The sequence below is a fragment of the Euleptes europaea genome, chromosome 2 (assembly GCF_029931775.1).
Source record: "Euleptes europaea isolate rEulEur1 chromosome 2, rEulEur1.hap1, whole genome shotgun sequence".
Lineage (NCBI taxonomy): Eukaryota > Metazoa > Chordata > Lepidosauria > Squamata > Sphaerodactylidae > Euleptes > Euleptes europaea.
The window spans coordinates 114,788,963-114,816,780 of record NC_079313.1 but is presented as its reverse complement, the minus strand read 5'-3'; the positions used below and the strand labels follow the sequence as shown (position 1 = coordinate 114,816,780).

At 46.4% G+C, this 27,818-nt stretch overlaps 1 protein-coding gene across 2 annotated transcripts in view; it reads right to left on the bottom strand.

Moving 5' to 3' along the window:
• RIMS4 (regulating synaptic membrane exocytosis 4) overlaps nt 1-26,404 on the bottom strand; it is a 94,151-nt gene extending 67,747 nt beyond the window's left edge. For both annotated transcript variants that reach the window (XM_056845014.1, XM_056845015.1), the window contains exon 1: nt 26,203-26,404. In XM_056845014.1, coding sequence (XP_056700992.1) covers nt 26,203-26,299 — 97 coding nt within the window. In that variant the 5' untranslated portion in view covers nt 26,300-26,404. The remainder of the gene's footprint in view (nt 1-26,202) is intronic.
• Nucleotides 26,405-27,818: the final 1,414 nt, after the last annotated feature.

The window sequence follows — 27,818 nt, the reverse complement described above, 5'->3', positions numbered from 1 at the left end:
CCAACCTCCAGGTACTAGCTGGAGATCTCCTGCTGTTACAGCTGATCTCCAGCCTATAGAGATCAGTTCATCTAGAGAAAATGGCCGCTTTGGCAATTGGACTCTATGACATTGAAGTCCCTCCCCTCACCAAACGCTGCCCTCCTTAGGCTCCGCCCTAAAAATCTCCTGCTGGTGGCGAAGAAGGACCTGGAGAGCCTAGGGTAGGGTTGCCAGGTTGTTTTCTTCCCGGTTGTTGGCAACCCTAAGCTAACTTGCAATTTAGGAACCCAGGAGGAGAAAATATCTACAAATGACTATGAGGAAGGAGGGGAACAGTCAGGGATAATGGGCAGGAGAAGGAAAGGTTAAGGCAAATGCCCTCCCATGTTTGCCTTACAAGGAAAACTTGGGGCTGGGGACCCTGTGTTGGTCTGTTAAGGTGCTGGTTTTGCTGAGCATATCAGACCAACTATTTTGAAGGTACGCATTTCCAACAGTTCTAGCATGGGCTGCCTTTAGATTTCCTGGGTGGTCACTGGGACACGTTCTGTAGTCCAGCAGAATAAATAAGGCAAATGTTTAGTCATGAAAACAGTCTTTGCTAGTTAGAAACGCTAGAATGCAGTTCAAATGTGCATCTGCTCTTAAGAGAAGCCAACTTTTCTTGACCTGAGCCCAGTACTTCTTGGGGGAATAAACAAAACATATTACGTAACAGAGGCAGCCAAGATTCATTCTCTCCCTTTTCCAAAAAGCCTAGCTGTCTTTTTTTTTTTTTGCAACTGATGAGCGCCCAGAATGCAGAGCCAAACACATTTCCAGGGACTATTGCAGTAGAACCTGCTCACTGGCTGATCCCAGAAAAGTAATATGGAGAGCCCATCCCAATATGACATTTCCAGAGTTCCAGTATCATCAAGTGAAAACCAAATGGAAAATTCTCCAAAAGGGATACCTGTTATCTTGAATACCAAATCCTTTAAAAACAACAACCCCTTAACAAATAAAAGATGCTTCCCATACATTACAAATAAAGTTTTTGTGTGTGTTTTGTCGATGTGGCTGTGTCAGTATAATATACATTAGGCAGTGGTTACATGTGAATGGTGACAAAGGGAATTTAATGTTAGGAATCGTTTATTTCTCTATGCTTGGTAGAATGTGGAACCCATTGGCTTGGATCCCATGGAAAATCTCCATGGACAAAAGTGGCCTGGTTGGCCACTGCGTGGACAGACTGTTGGACTTGATGGGCCTTGGTCTGATCCAGCATGGCTTTTATTATGTTCTTATGTTCTTATATCTGATGGTGGAATGGGACTTGCCTCTTCCACCCAAAATGCTCCCCAAAAATACTGCTTGGGGGAGCAACAGAGACCACCAGAAACATAACGATGGGAACAGGAGGTCTGCAGTGGGTGGGGGAACTGGTGTAAATTGCCTCCTCTCCTGTGGAAATCTTCCAGTGGATCCAAATTATTAGACTGTATCTCATCAAGATCTGTGCACACAGGAGGGAGGCGATTTTTCTGATTCTCCCCTCTCTGTGGAAGCGCTCTAATTCCTCCCTCATGTTGTTCCTGGGGGTCCCCCATCCCTCGGGAGCAGCATTTGGGGGGCATGTCAGGCTGCAGTGGAAAGGGAGTTGGGAAGTTGCGCTGCCCAGCACAGAAGTCCTCCTGTGCATGGGAGTTTTAGTCGGGATACAGCCCACTGTATTGTACCACATAACTACATCCCCTTGCAAGTAACCACGGAATTATTCTCCAACCATTTGAAATATATCAGGTCCAGCAACAATTGGCATCAAAATATATTTTAAGCAAAAACTGGTTCGCAATCAAGTTGACACATGGATAATCCATCCCTGTGTGTGTTTAGCTGGATGTTCCATTGAATTCTGTGGGATTTGCTCCAAAATTAAAGGTGCATGGGATTGTAACCCTAATTAGCACCAAACTGGATGAGCTGCTGGCGATCCATGACTTCATTGCTTGTCTCTCCACATTTCTTTTAAAAGCGCTCATGGGGGGAACTGAAGGCCGAAACAGATGTGCTTATTTTTAAAGAGTTGGATCCGGGTTCCTCGAACCCATCTTGGGTTCTCGGCAGCCACACAGCATTTCCATTTCATCCTCACAACAACCCTAGCTCGGTTTGCAAGTTTAAGTGAATTGCATGAATGTTTGTAAGAAACAGCCGGCACACATTCACTTTACAAATGAAACCAGGGACCAGCACCAGGATAACTTTGTGGTTTCGAGCACAAGTTCAGCTGTATGTGCGCTGAATGTAACATGAGATTCAGGATGGAGAAAAGGAAATACTTCTTTACACGGTGAGTGATTAAAATGTGAAATTCACTGCCAAAGGATGTAATGGCCACGGGCCTAGACAGCTTTAAAAGGGGATTAGAGAGATTCGTGGGGGATAGGTTTATCAGTGGCTAGTAGCCATAGTGACTAAAGGAAAACTCTACATTGAGAGGCAGTCTTCCTCTGAAAACCAATACCAGGAGGCAACATCAGGGGAAGGCCTCGGCCTCTATGCCCTGTTGTTGGCCCTCCAGAGGAACTGGTTGGCCACTGTGTGAGACAGGATGCTGGACTGGATGGACCACTGGTCATAGAATCAGAGTTGGAAGGGACCACCAGGGTCATCTAGTCCAACCCCCTGCACAATGCAGAAAATTCATAACTACCTCCCCCCCACACACACACCCAGTGACCCATACTTCATGCCCAGAAGATGGCCAAGATGCCCTCCTTCTCATGATCTGCCTAAGGACATAGAATCACCATTGCTGACAGATGGCCATCTAGCCTCTGCTTAAAAACCTCCAGGGAAGGAGAGCTTACCACCTCTTCTTGTGTTCTTATTTACTCAATGCATGTATAAAGAAAAATCAAGTGTACACTGTACATGAGTTGTATGTCTGCTCACAGTAATTTGTGAACAGGAACCCCGAGAAGGAGGTTAGGCTGAGAGTGTGTGACTGGCCCAAAGTCACCCAGTGAGTTTCCATGGCAAAGTGGGGATTCAGACCTAGGTCTCCTAGATCCTAGTCAGATACTCTACTTTTACTATACCCACACTGACAGTGTCTGGTTCTGACATTTTCCGAACAACTTGTACAGATTGGCTGTACCTTCTTTACTAAGGATCATAAATAATGACTTAATATCACTTATCTGAAAGTGACATAAAAATCCTCCTCCTGCTCCCCCGCTTGTTTATAAATAAAGAGGAAATCTGTTGCGGAAATGGAAAAACTCCCTTATAAAAGTTAGACAACCTCAGAACAAGCCAAAAGAGCCTACAACTAATAAAAGAAAACAAACCCCATAAACTATTCATGCACTAAAGATGCATAAATAGAGAAATGAAGAGTCCTAGAGAGTCTGTGTTGTACATCAAAGTAGCAGCAGGGTTGAATTATTTATAAGCACACAAAACACATGGACTGAGACATGAATGAAACTAGAGGAATGGCTTGGGTGTGGAGGAGGGGATTAGGCAGTTTCATAGGCCACAAGTTTATGTTAGGTTAAAAAAAAAGACTTCCTCCAGTCCATGGTGTCAATGAATACATGACAGAAAGTCTGCACGCTGCCAGGCTGCATATAGAAAACACTTACCTCTGCAAAGCAACCCGAGGGCAGAACTGGGAGACGGGGTCTAAAACATGCAGAAATCCATCATAGACTAAATGATGTTAGTGCACCTCCAGCACAATCTCTATGCAGAGTTACTCTAGTCCAGGTCCACTGTTTTCCATGGACTTAGACTAGAGTAACTCTGCAAACTGTTTCACCGTTAATCGTGTAAGCAGGAGAGGGGGAGATCCAGAGGCTGAAATTACACAAGTACTCTGCAGATGCTCAACCATCCGCCCAGGCAGAAATCAAAGGTTATTTTAACAGAAGGAGGAGGCTGCTAGTTGGTTTCCTTTCCAAAAGGGGAAAGAAAATATCTTCATATACTACCTTTGTGAATCACCTACAGTCTCAGGAATGAAGCACTGCAGAAGCTGAACCTTTTTTAAGCATATACCCACAAGATTCTCATCAATCCATCTGTCTTATAACGGCTGGCAAGCAGCAAACCAAGGCAGTGGGCTATATTTAGGGTTGCCAACCTCCAGGTACCAGCTGGAGATCTCCTGCTATAACAACTGATCTCCAGCCGATAGAGATCAGTTTACCTGGAGAAAATGGCCACTTCAGCAATTGGACTCTATGGCATTGAAGTCCCTCCCAAACCCTGCCCTCCTCAGGCTCCGCCCCAAAAACCTCCCGCCAGCGGCAAAGAGGAACCTGGCAACCGTAGCTATATGGCGTTAGTGGGCTGCCTTGGCAAGCTGAGAACAGAACACATAATTTCTCAAGACGACCATCTTTTATCATAAGTGCATTAATATCAGATTGATTCTGCCCCTGGGAGGATTTCTGCAGATGCTGCATATCTTGTGTGTGTGTAAAGTGCCGTCAAGTCGCAGCCGACTTATGGCGACCCCTTTTTTTTGGGGGGGGGGTTTCATGGCAAGAGACTAACAGAGGTGGTTTGCCAGTGCCTTTCCTCTGCACAGCAACCCTGGTCAGGCTACCCTGGGCCATCCAGGTCAGGGGGCTGCATATCTCCCCTCTGCACAATTCCCTTGTGTGATTCCAGACTTTCCTGCCTAGAAAAGCAGGGCAATGTCGTCTGATTGACTTACATTTCTATGTTGGATATCTTTATTTTTACCCTTTCCCTCTTCTGTACCCTTCTTTATAAAACTTCATATATATATATATTTTTTAAAAAAACAGACTCTCCTGCCCAGCACTTCAAGGAGCATCTTTCCATCTAACCACCCAAAGCTTCATGCCCTCTATCAAGACGCCCTTCCTCAAATGTTTATTAGGATTACTGTGTCATCTCCAAGCTCTCTCCTATCAGGTTGGGGGTGGGGGGAGAGAAGTATGTGCAGCCCAGGCCGTGCGTGCTGAAACCAAAGCGCAAGGCAAGGTACCCTGGGATCCGTGCGTTGCCATGGAAATGTCCTCATACGGTTTTGACACAGGCTGGTTTTGTGTCTCTGTGTGTTACGAGCAGAATCAATGCCGCTCACGTCAAGCGTCATCTAGAGGTCGCCGTGATCACTGCAGCACCCGGCAGCCAATTCAAATGGCCTGCCGATGGGACGCTGGCCAATCTGGCAGCTCCCGGCTCTCGAGCATACGAGGATGCTTTTTGAGGATCACAAATCACAGCGTGGCCCGGCGCCTATTAGCTGCAACAATGAACATCATCTTGTACCACCAGCCACCTGTGGTTAGCTGAGGCTTGTTTTCGATCGTTCAAACGACACTTAGGGCCATGGCCCAGAGTTTTTTTTTAAAGGCACGTCAACTATCAGACAAGATAATTCACAGTGGGTCGCCGTGTTAGTCTGTCTGCAGTAGCAGAAAAGAGCAAGAGTCCAGAAGCACCTTAAAGACTAACAAAAATATTTTCTGGCAGGGTATGAGCTTTCGTGAGCCACAGCTCACTTCTTCAGATGCAGTAGTAGAAAAGAGCAAGAGTCCAGTAGCACCTTAAAGACTAACAAAAATATTTTCTGGCAGGGTATGAGCTTTCGTGAGCCACAGCTCACTTCTTCAGATACGCTGTATCTGAAGAAGTGAGCTGTGGCTCACGAAAGCTCATACCCTACCAGAAAATATTTTTGTTAGTCTTTAAGTGCTACTGGACTCTTGCCCTTTTCTACTACTATCAGACAAGAGTCACTGGAAAAAACAGCCATGCTAGGAAACAGCCCTCAGTTTGCAAGATCTGAGCAAGGCTGTCAAGATAGGACATTTTGGAGGACTTTGATTCATAGGGTTGCCATGAGTCGAAAGCGACTTGATGCCACTTAACACACACACACAACTATCAGAAAGGGAATACATGCAAATATTTGCTGTCACTTTCCATAGTGACAGGGAGCTGAAGAAGAAGGTTGGTTTTTATATGCTGACTTTCTCTACCACTTAAGGAAGAATCAAACGGGCTTACAATCACCTTCCCTTCTCCTCCCCACAACAGACACCCTGTGAGGTAGGTGGGGCTGAGAGAGCTGTGACTAGCCCAAGCTCACCCTGCTGGCTTCACATGTAGGAGTGGGGAACCTTGGGAACGTCAAACGATTTTAGGGAAGAACTGAGATGCTGCTTTAAAAAACCTATGCTGTCCATCTGGGTTCGTTCTTGTTCGCTCTTTCATGCTCATGGCGAGTCTATTTGTCAACAAACAAATATTGCAGTTCTCCAATGATCTCTCATTCAAAAGAAAAAAAAGCCTCTAATGTTACCCCTGGAACTTCTCAGAACTCAGAGAAATGGTGTGTGTGTAGGGGTGTGTGTGTGCTTAACAACACTTACCCACTCAGGAAACAAAGGTAATGAGAATCTGTTTGCCTCTTCTGTTTTATGAGTATGAAATAGGCTCAATGGGAAATTATCCCCAAATTTCTCTCTCTCTGGAGTCCTTTTATTGTTGTAAAAGTTTAAGATTGACTCTCAGTGTGATTTGAGAAAGATATGTTTTTCTAGACTCCTCAAACCCTTACATAACATTGTTTCCGGCCGCTGATCTGATTGTAACAACAATGGATTTCATTAGGGACTGTCCCTGGTAAACAGGGGACAGGCGGAGGGGAGGAAACGGACATACATTTTAAAGTGTGGTGGAAGTGGGTTGAACACACTTGCTGCAGGGTGTGGATAACACTTCCACCGCCCTTAGTGTGAAAGAGAATGTAGCTAGCTAAAAAACAAGCGGCATCAACGAGAGAGAGACTTAAAACATCAAGTGCATCAGCAACTGCAGATAACAACCCTAACATGGATGTGAAAATCTCCTCTAGAGTGGCTGCAAATCTTTTCTGTGTGTATATATAATGTGGGATAACAATCCTTAGAAATGTTAGGGAATGTGCATGGGAAATGTAGGATATGTGGCTATTCGCTGATATCTTTCCCACAATGCGATGGCTGTGTGTGTTGAGTGCTGTCAAGTCACTTCCAACTTACGGCGACCCTATCAATTAATGACCTCTAAAATGTCCTATCATAAACAGCCGTGCTCAGATCTTGCTTCCTAAGACACATGGAAGTCAATCTTTGTTGACCTTGGGTCCCAGTCATTGGAGGTTTAGACAGATTCATGGAAGATAAGTAGGGTTGCCAAACTCCAGGTGGTGGCTGGAGATCTCCCGCTTTTACATCTGATCTCCAGATGATAGAAATCAGTTCCCCTGGAAAAAATGGCTGCTTTGGAAATTGTGGCATTGAAGTCCCGCCCCCTCTCCAAACCCTGTCGTCCTCAGACTCCACCCCCAAAATCTCCAGGTATTTCCCAACCCGGAGCTGGCCACCCTAAGGATCGGTCCATCAATTACCTACCAGTCATGGTGAGTAAAGGGAATCTTCATATTCAGAGGCAGAATAAAGCCCAGTGCTAGGACACAGTATCAGGGGAAGGCCATAGTCTCTATACTCTGTTTGTTGGCCTTCCAGGGCGACAGATTGGCTACTGTGTGAGACAGGTTCATAGAATCACAGAGTGGGAAGGGACCACCAGGGTCATCTAGTCCAACCCCCTGCACAATGCAGGAAATTCACAACTACCTCCCCCCCCCGCACACCCCAGTGACCCCTACTCCATGCCCAGAAGATGGCCAAGATGCCCTCCCACTCATCATCTGCCTAAGGTCAAAAAATCAGTGTTGCTGGACAAGCTGGACCACTAGTCTGATCTAGCAGGGCTCTTCTTATGTTTTATATGCAGTGAAGTGGGTTTATAAATTAGTTAAATGAAGGGCTGTTGAGGGTTCAATTTGTGTATACGTGCATGTTTATTTATGGAACGTGCTCTGTGCCTCATCTCTTCCCCCCCTCCCCACTCTCCTGTAACTTTCACAGATGTCTCTCTTGTTCAGAAGATTAATCAGAACCATCTATAAACATAGCAACAGATACAGCAAGAGGCCGTCTTTCATAGATCACTGCTCCTATGCAATCCCACTGGAAGGTATGCAGGTGATGCACCAACAGTGCTGGGTTGTCGTTGTTGTTTTACAGTATTCCAAGCCTGCTACACAGCTGTTCGGAGCACATAAAGCTCCTATTCAAATTTCTTAAAACCTTTTCAGATGCACCCCAGGCAACAAGTGACAGAAATACCAAACAGAAGTAAAGACTTCAATGATCAGAACCAGTGCTATGATAATTAAGAGCAGTCAGGTGATAGCTGACAGTTTTGACAGAATCTATTTTGCAGCCTTTTTTTCTCATTTGGAAAAAAAAAGTTGCTCATTTCCCCATGTAATTCCAACTTCAGAAACTGTGAATGGGTAATTCAGAAAATAAATTATTTCTCCAACGACAGCAACAACTGAGCCTCATTTCTTTTTGTGACAAATCAGATGCATTACTTCATCACACAAAGACATGGAAGTCGCACAGCTACAAGCACTCCATGACTGATCCTGATGTAAAAACCTGACAGACCAAAGGATTTTTCTTCTGTTTTTTTTTAAGTGCTACCATAGCTTCGTTTTTTTCCAGGTAATAACTGTTGCACTGGAATTAATTTTACATAAATTAGAAGTGGCAGGAGAAGGTTTGCTCTTTGAACGAAAGATATCTAGAGACAGGAGGACTTTTTAGAGTATATTAACTATTTTTTTCAAAACCCACAGAAGTATTATTTTGAGGGAGAAATCCCACCTTCTTTCACTTACATGTTTTCATACATTAGCACAATCCTAAACAGAGTTACACCCTTTTAAACCCATTGAAGTCAATGGGCTTGGCTTAGAAGGGTGTAACTCTATTTAGGACTGCACTGGTAAACTCTTTTGAGCATCTCTGCTGTTGACTTGTAGATGAGAAAGACAGAAACACTTTCAATTGCACTTGTAGCAGATAAATTGATGATCACCCAGGAAGTGGAATTTTACTTACAGCCATATTTTTTTAGTTTCCTGAGCATTTATGTAACCTGTGAACACATGCATTCTATCTAACATGCATTTTTCTAAAATAAATTCACATACACACACACTCACATGAACACATGAAGCTGCCTTATACTGAATCAGACCCTTGGTCTATCAAAGTCAGTATTGTCTACTCTGACAGGCAACGGCTCTCCGGGGTCTCAGGCTGAGGTCTTTCCCATCACCTACTTGCCCAGTCCCTTTAACTGGAGATGCCGGGGACTGAACCTGGGACCTTCTGCTTGCCAAGCAGATGCTTTACCACTGAGTCACAGCTTTCCAAGATCACAAATTTACAGGTTCAATGGCAGGCAAAACCCCATTGGGGGGGCACAAAATTGGAGAACAACTCCCCTCCCATTCATTCCCAGGAGCCAAAGAGCTACCCTCTCAGTTCAATGGGGAAGGGAAGGAGTCTTACAGCAACAGAGATGGGCGGCCCATCCCGTACAGGAAAATGTTCCCCAAATCCAGCACTGGAGGGACCCAGAAACCAAAACACTCCAACATCCTCATTCATTGAGAGCCAGCTTGGTGCAGTGGTTAAGAGCGGTGGACTCTGATTGGGAGAACCGGGTTTGATTCCCCGCTCCTCCAAAGGAGCGGCAGACGCTAACCTGGAGAACCGGGTTGATTTCCCCACTCCTCCACATGAAGCCTGCTGGGTGACCTTGGTCCAGCCACAGCTCTCCCAGCCCCACCCACCCCACAGGGTGTCTGTTGTGGGGAGGGGAAGGGAAGGCGACTCAAGCACTCATGCACTCATTTGTGAATGCCTTTGTCACATTTAGCCAGACTTTCATGTTCAGAAGACTCACTTGATCACTATTTACACACATGAAGCTGCCTCAAACTGAATCAATGCATTGGTCTCTCAAGGTCAGGATTGTCTGCTCTGACTGGCAGCAACTCTGTAGGGTCTCGGGATGAAGTCCTTCACATCAGCTACTACCTGATCCTTTTAACTGAAGATGCCAAGGATTGAACCAGAGACCTTTTGCATGCTCAGCAGAGGCTCTAGATGTCCTCCTTTCCACAGTTGTGGGTATCTATGGCACAGGCATTTCCTTCACCACTCCCACACCCCTTCTGCTGTCTGGTTTCAGGGCTTGTCAGTTTCAACAGCAGTTTTCCTCTTGCTTCAGCTCTGATTAACAGACTGATTATTGGGCGGGGGGGGGGGGGGGGATCTGAGGAGGCTTTGGTGAAACTGAGGAATTCCTCTGATGATGTCCATTTCACCAGAAACCAGTAAAGGGGGTGGACCATGATAGAAATGGCAGTTAAGAGGCCTTCCATGCTATCAACTTTCACCAACTGTGTTGTGATGGGATTTTTTCCAACACTAACTGGAGGCAGTACAGCCCAATGAGGGAGCATCTTCTTCCACGCTAGTTGGAGGGTGATAGAAATCTGGTGACGACTGAAATGAGGAAAAACTAGGATTGCAATCCTCCAGGTACTAGCTAGAGATCTCCTGCTATTACAACTGATCTCCGGCCGATAGAGATCAGTTCACCTGGAGAAAATGGCCGCTTTGGCAATTGGACTCTATGGCATTGAAGTCCCTCTCCTCCCCAAACCCTGCCCTCCTCAGGCTCTACCCCAAAAACCTCCCGCTGTTGGCAAAGAGGGACCTGGCAACCCTAGGAAAAACACAGCTAGTGAGGGGTGGTAATGTCCATCTACTGAATTGGGGGAAAGCTTTCCTAGAGATCACGAAAAAGCTCAAACACATATAAAGCTGGCCATAGTTTAATATTGTATAGCTTCTAAATCAGCCTCTCTAAAACGCCACTCCCAGTGTATTCCAAAACTTTACCTGTACAGTGGAGATCCTGATTTGAACAGTGTCTAGAATGCAATTATTTAACCCTGAAAAAGAGCTGAACAATAGATCGACAAGTCACATGATACAGAACTCGTAGGAACTACCACTGCATACAGGCAGTGAGCGATGGCATGATTGAAAAGGGGTTGGTACCACTTGAAAGGTAGCACAGAAAAGAAACAAAATGTTCCCTGATAAAGAATGTGATTATTCATGTGGGATAGAACTAGTTCTACAAGCAGGAAACTTTTCCTGGAATCAGATCATATTTATTCCTATAGTACAACCACTAAATGTAGTGTGGAATGTTTGCCTTCTCATTCTGTGCCATATACAACATATAAGATTAATTTTTTAAAAAGCTTATTTATGAAATAATTTTCATTTAAAATGTTTTCTTTAAAAAAAAAAAGCTTAGTGCTTGATAGACATTTCACTGCCGCTGTACTGTGGAAACTGGGAGAAGGATTATGACTGATGGAGCACGTGGATTGAATATGGCCTCCCGGTGCTCCACTATCTCCATAAATAAGAGCTATCAAGATTTTCATTTTTGAAAAGCAAGCTACAAATTCTGGGTAAATATTTCTGAGAGAGCCAAATCCCGGAAGCCCCACGATTATGGTGCCAAACGTTCAGACGATTTACTGCTCACCTTGGGAACAACTAATCTCTTGACCTGAGCAAGTAACACATTTTTACAAAACTGTTTTGCTTAGCTTTTTTCCCCCACAACTCAGTTCCTTTATTTTTCTCCGCTGCCCATTTCCTTGGCACCTTTTTTGGCCTCGTGTTGCTATTTTCTTGTGTTTGCAAATCTGTCTGTTACACATAAGTAAAATAATGTTGGTATTGCATCAACATAAACATGCATCTTGTGGCTCCTTAAAGCGTCACTCATTTTTCTTTTCAGGCATCAGGTTTTATGGGGCAGGGACCACTTTGCCATTTCCTCTTCCCACTGGTGGAAGTGAGACAGTACGTGCCTCTGTGGAGGCCAGACCATCAAGGGGAGAGGGGCCTTGAGAGAAAAGGCAGACATTCCGGGGAAGAAAGTGATTTCACAGCTGAGCAATCCTCCCAAATCCACCTCATAACTCCTATCTCTGTAAATACACAGCATAAATCTCAGTCAGTCCTTCCCATATCTCCTTGAAGATGCCCAGCTATAGTCAAGAGCGTAGGATTAACAGTAATACAACTTCACTCGCCCATCCATACTGGGCTGGTTGGGGACAAATTTGCTTCTGTCCCCTTCAGGGGAGTGAGGTTTGGGGTGTTGGAGTTGCCAACAGGCCTGGAGAGAAATATCCTGTCCCTTTAATGTGATGTTATTTACCGGGTGAAGTTATTTTCCTCCATGCAGTGAACAGCTTCAGCTGCCCATTTCTACACATTAAGCCTCTATTAAAGGGACAGGACAGAAAGGCTTAATGTGTCTTGCGCATCCTGGTCAATGGGGAAAGAGAGAGAGGCATGTATCAGAGCATGCGTATTACTCCCATTTGCAGACACTCCATTGCCTGCCCATATGATATCAGGCCCAGTTTAAGGTATTGGCTATTGCATACAAAGCCCTTTTTGGCCTTGGCCCCTCTTATTTGAGGGACTGCCTCTCTCCCTATGGCCCACCATGACAACTTCGCTCAAGTCATCAGGGGCTTCTGCAGGTGTCAACCTGCAAATGGGCAAAATCAAATACTGCCTGTACAAGTGCGTTCTCTGCTGTGGCTCCCGCTTTGTGAAATGGCCTGCCCAAGAAGGTAAGGAAAGCTCCCACTCTCCTGGCCTTCTGCAAACTTTGCAAAACTGAACTATTCAAGAGAGCTTTTCTGCGCAGGCAATAGGGTTGCAGAGCCCCATGGTGCAGAGTGGTAAGCTGCAGTACTGCAGTCAAAAGCTCTGCTCACGACCTGAGTTCGATCCCGACAGCAGTCAGTTTCAGGTAGCCGGCTCAAGGTTTACTCAGCCTTCCATCCTTCCGAGGACGACCGGGGAAGGCAATGGCAAACCACCCCGTACACACAGTCTGCCTAGTAAACATCAAACTGCGACGTCACCCTGAGATAATATTGTCTGTTGCAAACGGATGCAAAACTAAAAACTTTTTTTAAAAAAATAGATGCGACGTCACCCCATGGGTCAGTAATAACCTGGTGTTTGCACAGGGGACTACCTTTACATTTTTTACTTATAATAAGCTAAACACAGCAGAATAGACCACAGTCCTTAATCATTTATCCAAACAAAGTTGTAAAACCATTTTGTACAGTGCAGCCCTATTAAAGGTAAAAGTAGTACCCTGTGCAAGCACCAGGTCACTACTGACCCATGGGGTGACATCACATCCTGACGTTTACTAGGCAGAGTTTGTTTACGGGGTGGTTTGCCATTGCCTTCCCTGGTCATCTACACTTTACCCCCAGCAAGCTGGGTATTCATTTTACCGACCTCGGAAGGATGGAAGGATGAGTAAACCTTGAGCCGGCTACCTGAAACCGACTTCCGTTGGGATCGAACTCAGGTCGTGAGCAGAGTTTTTTGACTGCAGTACTGCAGCCTACCACTCTGCGCCATGGGGCTCTTACAGATGGCTTAGGTGACTTTAAAAACAAGATTATTATTAACAGCAATTGGCTAGAACAGCACAAAAATGGAACCTCCATATTTAGAGGCAGTAGATCTCGGGGGTTTTGGATGTTGGGAGCAAATAGCAAGGTAGGCTGATCACTCTTGTATCTTCATTGTGTTGGATCACATTGTGTTAAAAAAGAGAGAGGAAAAGGTTTCCCAGTCAAATAGGACCCTCTTTGAAAGAGGAGCATTTCAAGCCATCTCTATTACAATGCAGACCATCTAGAATTTTAATGAAGAAAGCAGCCGGGCTATCTTGGCCATCTTCTGGGCATGTAGGGGTCACTGGGTGTTTGGGGGGGAGGCAGTTGTGAAATTCCTGCATTGTGCATGGGGTTGGACTAGATGGCCCCGGTGGTCCCTTCCAACTCTATGATTCTATTATTCTATTCTCACCCCTCTTACATCAAGGCTACTCACCTTCTGAGATCCCCTCTACCTAGTTGTAGCTGACCGTTCTTGCTAGGCAGAGCTACTATCCAGGAGGAGCTTCAAAGAAACAAAGGCTCGGGTGGGGGGAATCAGTGATTTCTTCATCACTAGGGAACAGAAATCTACAACCCTGTCATTCCACTCAAGAGCCTACGTGTGTTTTAATTGGCCATGAATTGTTAGCATCAGAAACATACAAGGTGAATGAAAACACCTATTCTGTTCTGAAGACCAAACGTATTTATAATTCAACAACCACTAGTAATTTAAAAAAGCATTTTCCCCATGACCAAGTCTTCAATAAACAAAGGCGTCTTCCAGACTGAATCCATGTTCCATTTCCATTTTCCTATGTTCCCATTCCCCTCCACCCCATTTCCACCCAGCTTCATTAACAATCCCGTGCTGTCCAGATTTTCTGCTTCCCCCTCCCCTGTTCTTTCTCAAACCAGTTTCTCTGGTACCTTTTTTTGAGAAGCAGCATGATTCCGCATGATGCCTGTTTGTGATTTTATATCTGCATGACCCCCAAGAATGCTCTGGGCAGTCAAATCGCCCAGCAGTTCTTTCTTCATTTCAATATAGTAAAGAAAATGCAAATAGGTTGTGCAACCCACACATCTCTCTCTCTCTCTCTCTCTCTCTGTCTCTGTCTAATTGCAAAATGAAATTAGCAACATCTTTAAGTGGCTCCATTAGCCGAGGGGGTGGGGGTGGGATAACTTTCTTGAATTGAGCAGAGAGGTGGGCTAAGCAAGTGCCTTTCCTTACCAACCTTGCTTTCTAGAGTACTGCTTTTTTTAGGCTGATATTCTTTTCTTTTTTCCCTTATTGTATTGAGACTTCCCAACAAAGAAATGACATTTACGCAGCTCAACTGCCCAGGAGCCATCAAAAGAGACCTCCGCATACGCTCGCCCAAGAAACTCTTGTCATCTCAATTTGCTAGTGATGGATAGGCTTCTAAGGCTTTAATTATGCAAAAGGTAAAGCGATGGGGGGGAGAGGAAAAGCCCTGGGCACTCCAAGAATGGAGGATCCCTCTGGATGGAAAAGGGAAAGGAGGAATGGCAGCAAAGCAGCCAGCAGCCCAAGGAGCCCCTTCAGGTAGGGTTGTCAGGTGCCTCTTCATCACCAGCAGGAGGTTTTTGGGGTGGAGCCTGAGGAGGGCGGGGTTTGGGGAGGGGAGGGACTTCAATGCCATAGAGTCCAATTGCCAAAGCGGCCATTTTCTCCAGGTGAACTGATCTGTATTGGCTGGAGATCAGTTGTAATAGCGGGAGATCTCCAGCTACTACCTGCAGGTTGGCAACCCTACCTTCAGGGCTGATGAGCTGAGCATGTGTTGTACAGGAGCCCCAGCCTCTGCTGGCCGAAAGAAGTGTACAGTCCCCCCCCCCCCCCGCACATGGTTACTGTGCACTGATTTTATTCTGTGAATAAAATCAGTGCACAGTAACCATGAGTGCAGCATAAACACAGCAATATCCTTTATTGATGACAGAACGGTACCAGCGTAAGGGTGCTTTGAAGAACCTCAACAATAACCTTCCAGAGCAATATCCCCTCAGCACTGCAAGCAGCCATATAATCACAGCTATGCTGAATTCTTTACCTACTGTCCATAATTCAAAAAGGGGAGGAAGGGCAGCACAGTGAATCAAAACAACCAGTCCCATGTGGGTAATCTGCTAACCAAACAAATGGACAGACACATAGGCAAGATATGATTCATTGGTGGGCTTGGGGGGTGGTCACTGCATAAGCCAATGGGGGCATTAAACCACCCCATTGCTTCAGCGCAAGAGCAAAAAAAAAAAAAAACACCCCACACAAAACCAGTAAAATACTGAAGTCTTTAAAATTAAAGTATGACACACACACACACACACACACACACACAGGGAAGTTCCACATAAAAACAGGACGTTGGAACGACTGTCCCACGGCCCTATCAACAGAGGTGCCCTGGCAGGGCTGCAGTCTGGAAGACTCCAAAAAGTGTCATACCACAAATGAAAAAGCCTAGTTTTAACCATATTTCAGTGGGGTTTATCAGTCCTGTAGGTGGGGCAGTAGAGTCACTGGCTACACCTTGACTATAACCCCACCTGTCACATCTAGAAGGGATACTGCAGCTGTAGGGAATGACAGGAGCATCTTGTGAGTGTGTGAAGTGCTGTCAAGTTGCAGCCGACTTATGGTGACCCCAGCAAGGGGTTCTCAAGGCAAGTGAGAAGCAGAGGTGGTTTACCATTGCCTTCCTCTACCGAGTCTTCCTTGGGGGTCTCCCTTTGAAATACCGACCCTGCTTAGCTTCCAAGGTCAGGCTGTACCATGTCGCCTTCCCTCCAGAAGCATCTTATAAAGGGTCAAATGCAGATGAAATGTATACTTTGCTTGATCATCGGGAAAAGCCATACAGCTGCAATGCCCATTTACTTGTTAGTAAGCTCCACTGGGCAAAGTGGGACTTACACACAGCTAGGACTCAGCTGTTACACTTGCCTCAATGGCTAATGGAAGAGCCAACACATTTTAGCTGTAAAAACATGATTTATACAGCAACCTTAAAATACATTCAGCACTCCTGGAAGAGACCGATAAAATAAAATCATGTTTAAAAAACCAAAAATTTCACTTTTAAAAAAAGAAAAGAAAGGGGGAGACAAAGGGGAAGGAAGAAAAGATTGTAAAAGGACTGTGACTGTCTAAAAGCACCTAGAGAACAAAGAGTACAGACACTGTTATTACTGTTTTGCAATGATATAGCACTTGGAGTATTCAAGGGACTTCACACGTGTTGGTATCTTGCTAATTCTTACAACTTGTCCTGTAAGATCGACCACCTTTATTTATTACAGTCATACTTACCTGTCTTCCTTGGAGAGCACAGGGCAACATAACAGGGCCCTGTATGAATCTGCTTCATACGGAGTCAGACTATTGGTCTATCAAATATTGTCTACTTTGACTGGCAGTGGCTCTCCAGTGTCTCAAGCAGAGGTCTTTCACACCACCTACTACTTGGTCATTTTAACTGGAGAAAAAAGGGATTGAAACTGGGACCTTCTGCATGCTAAGAAGATGCTTGACTAAGAAGATGCTTGACTGCCCCCACCCCTGGAAGTCTCCCATCCAGGTATGGACAAGATCTACATCCAAACCTGGTTAGCTTCAACAAGGTTGTGCAACATGTTCCTTCTGATCATGCTCAGACCATGGAATGTGTCTCCATATTGAAGCTGAGCAGCTTGTCTGAGGCCAACTATTACGTTCATGACTAAAGTAACCCAGTAGGGTTGCAGCTCCAGGTTGGGAAATACCTGGAGATTTTGGGGCTGGAACCTGAGGAGGGTGGGGTTTAGGGAGGAGAGGGACTTCAGGGGGGAGTCCCATGGACTCCACCTTCAAAAGCGGCCATTTTCTCCAGATGAACTGATCTCTGACATCGGGTGTTCAGTTGTTATCCCAGGAGATCTCCAGCCACCACTTGGAGGTTGGCAATCCTAGTTCCCTGTCATGGTTACTACACTATATTAGCTCTTTTACAAGGTGATAAAGGAAGGAACAGATGAGACTTGCTCAGGCAGTCAACAGATCTGAAGCCTATGTGATCCCCGGAACAAGTTCTGTGGTTTCTTCTTTTTTCCAACTGACTCTCACTAGAAAATAAAATAAGGACACTAGATCAGGGATGGCCCTGACCTGGATGGCCCAGGCTAGCCTGATCTCGTCAGATCTCAGAAGCTAAGCAGGGTCAGCCCTGGTTGGTATTTGGATGGGAGACCACCAAGGAATACCAGGGTTGCTGTGCAGAGGAAGGCACTGGCAAACCACCTCTGTTAGTCTGTTGCCATGAAAACCCCAAAAAGGGGTCGCCATAAGTCGGCTGCAACTTGACGGCACTTTACCCACACATATCAGGGACAGCCCTTTCTAGTTATATTGGCTAAATCTCTGTTTTAATTATCTAAATCTGGAGTATGATTGGAGGCATACATCAGTAAAGTTTGCATAGAGCCATGGGAGAACAGATGCCAATGTTTCAGTGGACTTTGGTAAAAAGATATAAAGTTTTCTCAATGGGTGCTTATCTCACAAAGCAATCTTATGCAGTGGGTTTAGACTGGAGTATCTTTGCACCAAAGTGCACAGTAGAAGTAGCATGGTGATAGAATATACATGGTGATAAACTAGAAAATTGCTTTATATCTCACTTTTAGCCTTATAAATTCTGTCACAGTTTGGGCTTTAAATGATAGAAGGAGCATATTTTCTAATATACCTCTTCCCAGACTCCCTAGTCAAGGATGACGACGAAGAAGAGTTGGTTTTTATATGCCGACTTTCTCTACCACTTAAGGAAGAATCAATGCGGCTTGCATTCACCTTCCCTTCCCCACAACAGACCCCCTGTGAGGTAGGTGGGGCTGAGAGAGTGTGACTAGCCCAAGGTCACCCTGCTGGCTTCATGTGTAGAAGTGAGGAAACCAACCCAGTTCACCAGATTAGCCTCCGCCGCTCATGTGGAGGAGCGGGGAATCAAACTTGGTTCTCCAGATCAGAGTCCACCGCTCCAGAGTCCAAACCACTGCTCTTAACCACTACCCCACGCTGGCTCTCAAGGTAAATGTATAACTCAATTACTTTTAGCAAACACAAAGAAAGGGTTGTTGTTGCTGTTTCCTACTGACGTGCACAGTTCCCCACAAACCCAAGATTTCTCCCTTTAGACCTGCAACTTATTCAGGCTAATCATGATGCTGGATTCTTACCTCCATTGATTAAAGCTTGTTTTGTGTTTGTTTGGTATTCATTTTGCTCTGAAGCTCATGTAATTTCCTGTAGACTCATCTACAAATAACCAGATTACTTTCTTGCTTCAGAAGAACAGTGTAATGACTGAAAAACATCCTGCAGTATTGTGGCACTGTGAAAACTAACAAAATGTTGATAAAGCATACACTTTCTTATAATTATTTTTTGCTGCAACTGACTACCGCAGCTACTCTGTTAGAACTGCAGCACCTGAAAATGAGACACAGTGCTTTGCTTATTGTCTTAACAATGTATTGCTATGGGAGTGAGGGAGGTATGGAATGGTTTAGTGTTCAGTGTGATGTGGGGGGGGGGTTGTTACACAATTTATCATTTGTTCCAGATGACAGCAAAACAACTCAATGTTTTTCTAATGCTGTACAAGTGTATTGCGTGCATAACTAGAAGAGCATAACTAGAGGAGCAACCCCAAACAGGTCTAAATAGGTCTTGTTGGTCACCAGGGTTCCCAACCTCCAGGTACTAGTTGGAGATCTCCTGTTATTACAACTGACCTCCAGCTGATAAAGATCAGGTCACCTGGAGAAAATGGCTGCTTTGGCAATTGGACTCTATGTCATTGAAGTCCCTCCCCTCCCCAAACCCTGCCCTCCTCAGCTCTGCCCCAAAAACCTCCCACTGGTGGCAAAGAGGGGCCTGGCAACCCTAATCCCAACTAGGGAGGCTGGCATCCCTAGTTCTAATATGTGAAATTGGAGTTACTTCCTGGTAAGTATGCATAACATTATTCAGATCAGTTCACTTGGAGAAAATAGCCACTTTGGCAATTGGACTCTATGTCATTGAAGTCCCTCCCTTCCTCAAACCCTGCCCTCCTTAGGCTCCACCCCAAAAACCTCCCACTGGTGGCGAAGAGGGACCTGGCAACGCTATTGATCACTAAGGCACTATTGGACTAGCTGTTCTACTGCAGACCAATGCGGCTACCCCCTGAAACGGGTCTATTCGATGGGGCTCAATCCCAGAAAAGTGTTGTGTTCTCAGGATTGCAGTGTAGTTTAGGGAGATGCTTTACAATCCCCCCTTCCCTTCATTCCCTTCATTCCCGGTCACCATTTTAGGGGGAACTTCCGTTTCCATTTCCTTGCAAATATCTGCTTAGCCCTTTTCTGTTAATGTCACCCACTCTGCTGTTGCTGTTCCATGAACACAGATGCGCCAAATGAGTTGACATTAACTACTGTATTTTTGATTTCACCAACATTTTCTAACTGCAGAGGTGAAGCCAGGAAATCCTTATGGATTTCACTTCCTTTCCCCCAAAGCAATGTGTGCTGGAGAGAGGCTGCATAGGACACATTTTATTTATTTTTTAAAAATGAAATTTACTTGATTTCCCTCCTTCACTTTTCGAATCCCACAAGTTTAAAAACAAACAAAATCATAAATAAAAAATAAAGAAAAAAAGAAAAACTGAAGTATACAACCTCTTAACTTCCAACTAATTTTGCCCTGAAACTGTAAAAGGATCATATATTTCACCCTCACCATCATATTGTGAATGAGGTCAAAAGATGGGGACCTTCAGCCAATCATTAAGCGAGGTTTAGGGCTGAGTAGAGATTTGAACCCAAGTCTATAGCCACTTTGGGGTCAGGAGGGAATTTTCCTCCAGGCCAGATTGGCCCAGGCATCCTGGAGGTTTTTTGCCTTCCTCTGGGCATAGAGCATGGGTGGGGGGAGTAGCTGTGAATTTCCTGCTTCGTGCAGGGGGTTGGACCCCCTTGGAGTCCCTTCCAGCTCAATGTTTCCAAGTTCAACATTCTATCCATTCCGGCAAACTATGAGAAATAATAACTGTACTGCCACGCTGCAAACATTCACAATCAGGAAAACTCACAATTACAATAATTCCAAATTATGCAGATCTCCATCTTCACTCAGCAGCAAATAAATATTCAAAGAAATATATTTGAAAGATCAGCTCCCAATTTTAGGTTTTCCAACAAATTAACTTCCATTTTGGGGGCTAGAATATATTACTATCAGCATTTGTGACTGTCTAGCAATGCAGTTCTAAGCAAAGTAACACCCTTCTAAGGCCATTGAAGTCAGTAGGTTAAGACAAACATAACTCTGCTTATGACTGCACAGCTTTGTTAAAAAAAATCCAGCAAAGACGAAGGGTTCATCTACATCAATTGTTTTGATCTGAATCACGGACGAAGTGTATAGCCCACAGATTATCCCTTGACTTGCCTTGAATGATGCTCCTTGTCATCATTTTAACTATTTAACAGATGCTAAACTTTGCACGGTATTCTTTATGCCTGTTTTGGGCAGATGTTACGCAGTCTCCCTCAGCTGAGCCATTACAAAATACAATAAAAAAAAAATGAAAATAAGGAAAATATGGACATTTCCACCTATTAATCCATCCAATGAATTGATCCTTCCTCATAAAAACAGAACTCGTGCTATCTGCCTGGAGGGTTTTATCCTTGATATTACACAACGTTCTCCTGCTGAACAAAGTAATTGGTATAAGAGCACAGCTGTTTGTGCATTAACCATGACGTTTATAAGAAAGAAAAACATCTTGACCCAAAAGGCCCACAGTCCCAAGTACCAGAAAAAACACACTGATGAGGAAGCCACAAATAAAAGCCATATAATGCCATTTATCCCCACTGACCCAAACGACATAAAAGAGTGTGCAAGCTTTTGAGTTCTCCAGAACTCTTCATCAGACTGGATATTAAAAAAAAGGGGGAGGGAGAGATGTTTCAAGCTTTCCCCCATCTTTTTCTTTTTTTCTGTTTGTTTGTTTTTTAAACATCCAGCCTGATGAAGAAACCTGGAGAACTTAGAAACTCACATATAGTTTTGTGTCATTTGGGTTGGTCTTACTAAAAGATAGTGGGTTGGAGCCAGACTAAATTTTCAGCTAACGTAAGGCGTGGGATAGTTTCCACTATTTCCTCTTCCTGCTGCAGACCTTGGGTACTAGCGGGAGATCTCCTGCTATTACAATTGATCTCCAGCCGATAGAGATCGGTTCCCCTGGAGAAAATGGCCGCTTTGGCCATTGGACTCTATGGCATTGAAGACCTACCCCTCCCCAAACCCCACTCTCATCAGGCTCCACCCCCAAAACCTCCCGCTGGTGGTGAAGAGGGACCTGGCAACCCTATGCATCCCCCTCATTTTCTTCTCATACTGTTCTTGAGGGTCCCTGGTTCCCCAAGAACAGCATTTCTGGAAGATGATGGGCTGCAGTCAGAGGGGGACAGCTGGGGACATTCTGTTCCAATGACGGAAGTGTCTTGTGTGAGTGGAAAATTTAGTTTGGATCCAACCCATTACTTTTTATTAAAGGTAGAGAGCCAGCATGGTACAGTGGCCAGAGTACTGGAGCAGGATCTGGAAGACGCAGGTTCAAATCCCCACTCTGCCATGGAAATTGGCTGGGTGAACTTGAGCCAGTCACATGTGTGCGTGTGTTAAGTGCCATCAAGTCGTTTCCGACTCATGGCGACCCTATGAATCAATGTCCTCCAAAACATCCTATCCTGAACAGCCTCGCTCAGGTCTTGCAAGTTGAGGGCGGTGGCTTCCTTTATAGAGTCAATCCATCTCTTGTTGGGTCTTCCTCTTTTCCTGCAGCCTTCAACTTTTCCTAGCATGATTGTCTTTTCCAGTGACTCTTGTCTTCTCATAATGCTACCAAAGTACAATAGCCTCAGTTTAGTCATTTTAGCTTTTAGGGTCAATTCAGGCTTGATTTGATCTAGAACCCACTGATCTGTTTTTTTGGCGGTCCAGGGTATCCGTAACACTCTCCTCCAACACCACATTTCAAAGGAATCTACTTTCTTCATATCAGCGTTTTTCATTGTCCAGCTCTCACACCCAGTCACATACCCTCAGCCTAACCTAGAGTTGCTGTTGTGAGGAGAAAATGGAAGGGGGGACAATGGCATAAGCCGCTTTAGGTCTTCATTGGGAGAAAAGAAGGGTAGGAATATCTAAGTAAATAAGTTACTTGACTTTGGTTTTTTGGTTTTTGATCCGACCAATGTGGATGATGAACCTCTGGCCAAAAAAAGAAGGTGAGCGTAGTGCTACATGGATATATCAAGGGACAAACACTGATGCTCCATAGTCAAAGAAATGTGCAAAACTACAGTAGAAGAGTACTTGTGCGCTTAGATACAGCCTTGTTCCTGTGGTTCATCTTAAATGCACTAGTGAAGGGCACTGTTACCAACTTCCTGGAAAGGAGGCCAGATCTACCAAATCCTCTCTCCTCCCATGCCATCTCCCATGCCATCTACCAAATCCTCTCTCCTCCAATCTATGACCAATACAGATTTGCATCAGCTGCTTGCATGATTGCTGCCCAAGGTGCAAGTGAAACATCTCTGTATTCCCAAGGAAAGAAGAAGAGTTGCTTTTATATGCCGACTTTCTCTACCACTTAAGGAAGAATCAAACCAGCTTACCTTCACCTTCCCTTGCTCTCCCCACAATAGACACCTAAGGTAGGTGGCGCTGAGAAAGCTCTAAGAGACTGTGACTAGCCCAAGGTCACCCAGCTGGCTACATGTGTAGGAGTGGGGAAACCAACCCGGTTCACCAGTTTAGAGTCCACTGCTCATGTGAAGGAGTGGGGAATCAAACCCGGTTCTCCAGATCAGAGTCCACCACTCCTTCATTTATGCCCTGCCTTTCTCCCCAACGAGGACCCAAAGCAGCTTACATTGTTCTCCTCTTCTCCATGTTATCCTCAACATGACCCTGAGAGGTAGGTTAGTTCTGAGTATTTGACTAGCCCAAGGTCACCTAGCAAACTTCCATGGCAGAGTGGGGATTCGAACCTGGGTCTCCCAGATCCTAGTTTGACACTCCCCACGCTGACCATCAATGGCCTTGATGCTTCTCCCCACCCCAATCTGTGAGGTTGAATTAAGAAATTGTTTCATATATTCTGAAATGCAAACCTGGCTTGCTACTCCGAGTACACTCAACAGAGAGCCAAAGCCGTTTCTGGCTCCTGGGTGTACCTGTAAAATTTTAAATTTTGTTGTCAATGATTAAATAAGGTCAGTTTAGTCTTCCTCCCGCCCCCCACCCCACACAACCCTCCCTTTGAAAAGTCACCTAGTCACAGAATATCTACCGCTTCTAACCAGGTAATAAAGGAATCAATACCTCTATTCCCAACGCAGTGATATTTCAGATCACGTACTGGGAATTAAGGCTCATTTATTTCAGTGAAGCTTGCTTTTAACATGCAGACACAAACCCTTCAAAACATTTAATTCCTTTTCCTAAACCCCTTGCAAATGCTAGATTAATTACGGTCGGGATTATTTATTCTGGAAACTGCAGCTCTCACCTTCAAATAGCCAGGGTGGCATGCTTTGTTTTTATGAAACTGGCGCTGGTTGTTCTCCAACGCTTGGAAAGAATGTACAGTCGGAAGGCTTCCCCCCCCCACACACAACATATTTAAAGTCTTCCTTTTCATCATGTTATCCAGAAGGCTGAGGAGCTTAATAGAAGGATTAAAACTCGCAACCTGCTTTTGGAAATGCATTGATTTCAGCGTGAACCAAAAGGCCGGAGTTCCTTCGGCTACTCCTAAGGACAACCCTTTAATCCCTTGCACACTAATTCAGGGTCCCAACCCAATTTGCCTCCCAGCCCCCCACACTTGTGGCAGGGAGTGACAGGCAGCTGTCAAGCAGAGCTATCAATCCTTCACACTGAGTCAGGGAGAGATTGAGTCAGGGCATCTATGACCACAACGTCTTGCAGAAAGCCAGGCAGCAGAGCTCCTAGGATGAGTCTTGCAGTCCTCCTTGTGATAGAATCATAGAATCACAGAGTTGGAAGGGACCACCAGGGTCATCTAGTCCAACCCCCTGCACAATGCAGGAAATTCACAACTACCTCCCCCACCCCACACCCCCAGTGCCCCCCTACTCCATGCCCAGAAGATGGCAACAAAAACCCTGGAGGATCCCCGGCTAATTTGGCCTGGAGGAACATTGCTTCCTGACCCAAAGTGAAGATTGGCATTACCCTGGGCATGTAAGAAAGGGCCACGAGAGCCAAACACTGACCACAACCTTTCCTGCCTCCCTCTCATGATCTGCCTAAGTTCACAGAATCAGTGTTGCTGACTGCTAGATGGCCATTCTCTTGTCCTACAGGCCAAGAAGGCCCCACGGACTGCTTTGGCGCCAAGTCTACCAGCACAGTTCAGAATGCCCAGGGAGAGAGAAAGACAGCACAGAGCAAGTGCCTTACCCACTCACCTGGGACCGCTTACTTCTGTGTGAGCCAATTCCAGTGGTGAAATATCCATGGTATACAACAATAAATGACAACGGGCCCACACAATATATAAGGTTATTGCTTTATAACAACACCTTTTACATGTATTTCTGGATGTGTCTTTATAATAATTGTAATTGTATATATGACCACTGAAGAAGGCCATACAGGCCAAAATGCATCAGGTTTATTATTGGTCATTAACAAGGTTTTTTTTTATAATCAACAATGTTGGAAAGTTAGTAACTGTACACATCTATTATTTTCATTGATTAGACTATATATAAGGCCAAGTGTTTTTATCTCTGTGTACACTGTATAATATTATTAATTTGCTATAATTTTTAGCTCAACTTTAAGGTTCTGAGACCACTTACTCCAACTTCTGCTCTCCCTTGTCTTTTATTCCCTACAATAATCCAGCAACGCTCCCGTGTCAGCCTCCAGCACCCACCAGCCAACCCGCTCCATTCATTCATCTCTCCATACACCCCATTGAGCCCTAACATGTTGTCTCCATGGGACACAACCGGGCTCCTGCTCTTCTGTTTCCCTGTCCCCCAGATGTCCTTGGCCCCTGCAATATTAACCTGCTCCCCCCGCTTTCTGCCTTTGGAGTTTCAGTCATTCCCCTCCAATCAAATATTTGCAGAAAGACTCCAGGAGTGTGAAAGGGGGGGAGGCTCTCCATCAGCAGCAGTGCACAAACCCCCCTCCTTCCATTCCATTCATGATCTCCCCCCCCCCAGCTGGAAATGGGTGGGAGGGCGAGGTGTGAGGAGTGAGAGAGACCCTTTGCATCTTAATGCATACCACAACAGAAGTGTGTGGAGAAGGCCTCCCCCACCCCTCTGGATTGTCCATTCCCCCCCCCCTCTGGAGTGGGCTCATTCTGTTCTTTACCTCACTTGGAAGCCAGATGCAGATCAAAAGGGGGAAGGTGACAAAGATCATCTATAGTAGGCTGTTAGTAAAAGGGATTAATGGGAGGGGGTGTTATATGATCCCTTGACTCCAACCTGGCTTTCGGCTTACTCCAACTATTAACCCCTTTCTCGCCATGTCTTATTTCTCCCTGATCTCCCCCACCCCTTCCCAACTCCCCAGGCTGGAGCCCGCAAAACAACCGCATCCCGCTCGGCTGCCCTCCTTTCCGCGCCAGCCTTACCCGTGTCTTCCTCGTCGAAGCTGTTCATGCAGGGGAAGTAGATGGCCAGGGCTTCGAAGGAAGCCGACAGGCTGAGGCGGCTCTGCGAGCGCTCCATGAACAGCCCCGAGCCCGGAGCGCCGCCGGGGGCTTCGGCCGCCGCCTGCGGCTTGGCCAGCTTCGACGCCCCATTCTTCACTCGGAGCACAGCCCGCGGCGTCTTGGCTGCGGTGCGGGGGCCTCGGGGAGGCGCGAGAGGGCTGGACGGCGGAGATGTCGGGGAAGGGGGAAGCCGGGGACGGGTTCTGAGCCCCCCGGGGTAGGGGGAGCGCAGGGCAGGGGCGAGTGCCCAGAAAGGATGCTGGTCCCCAAGGCAGAAAGGATGCTGGACTCCTAGGGATGAAGGATGCTGGACGCCTAGGATGCTGGTCCCCAGGGATGAAGGATGCTGGTCTCCTAGGGATCAAGGATGCTGGTCCCCTAGGGATCAAGGATGCTGGACGCCTAAGGATCAAGGATGCTGGACGCCTAGGATGCTGGTCCCCAGGGATGAAGGATGCTGGTCTCCTAGGGATGAAGGATGCTGGTCTCCTAGGGATCAAGGATGCTGGTCCCCTAGGGATGGACACCTAGTGATCAAGGGTGCTGGGCGCCTAGGATGCTGGTCCCCTAGGGATGAAGGATGCTGGTCCCCTAGAGGTGAAGGATGCTGGAAGCCTAGGGATGAAGGATGCTGGACGCCTAGGATGCTGGTCCCCTAGGGATGAAGGATGCTGGTCCCCTAGGGATCAAGGATGCTGGTCCCCTAGGGATCAAGGATGCTGGACGCCTAGGGATGAAGGATGCTGGACGCCTAGGATGCTGGTCTCCTAAGGATGAAGGATGCTGGTCCCTTAGGGATGAAGGATGCTGGTCCCCAAGGGATGAAGGATGCTGGTCCCCAAGGGATGAAGGATGCTGCGACGGAGGCAGCCGGCAGGAGACCCCTTCCTTCCAGCTGCTCTGGGGAGATGCTGGAAGACGCTGCCGCAGCCGCCGTGCGCCCCGCGCCAGGGATGCGGGGACGGCGGACGGCGCTCGCTCGGCCCCGATGCGCAAGATCAGGAGGGCGAGCGCGGCTCCCGCCGCTGCCCTGGCCACAAGGGGCCCGCCCGCCCCACCACCTGCTGCGCGGCCCGCTCTCCCGGGGCACCCTCGGCACGTCCGGCTGGGCTGGGCTGGGCTGGGCTGGCTGCGCTCCCTCCGACGGCCCCCCGCTCAATGGCCCTTCATTCAGCCCAGCGCCGGGGCGGGGGCTGCCGTGAAGTCAGGCTTGCAAGGCAGGGCGGCCAATGGGAACCGGGCGGCGGCGGGGGGGGGGAGACGCGGCCCTTAAAGGAGCCGGGCGGACTCGGCTTAGCCGGCGGGGGGGGGGGTCGCCAAGGGAAAGCGGCGGGGCGTGCGCCGCCCCCCCCCCGCAATAAACCCAGCATTTCTAGGACTCCATTCCGGGTCAGAAGGTCTGGGGGGCTTAATATCATGCGTCAGCTGGGGTTATTTTGCCTTGCACATGCTAGCTGGCGGAAGGAGAGAGTGCCTCTGTGCATGGACAGAGTACTCTTGACCGAGCCAGCACCAGTGGCGGTCTGGGTCTAAAA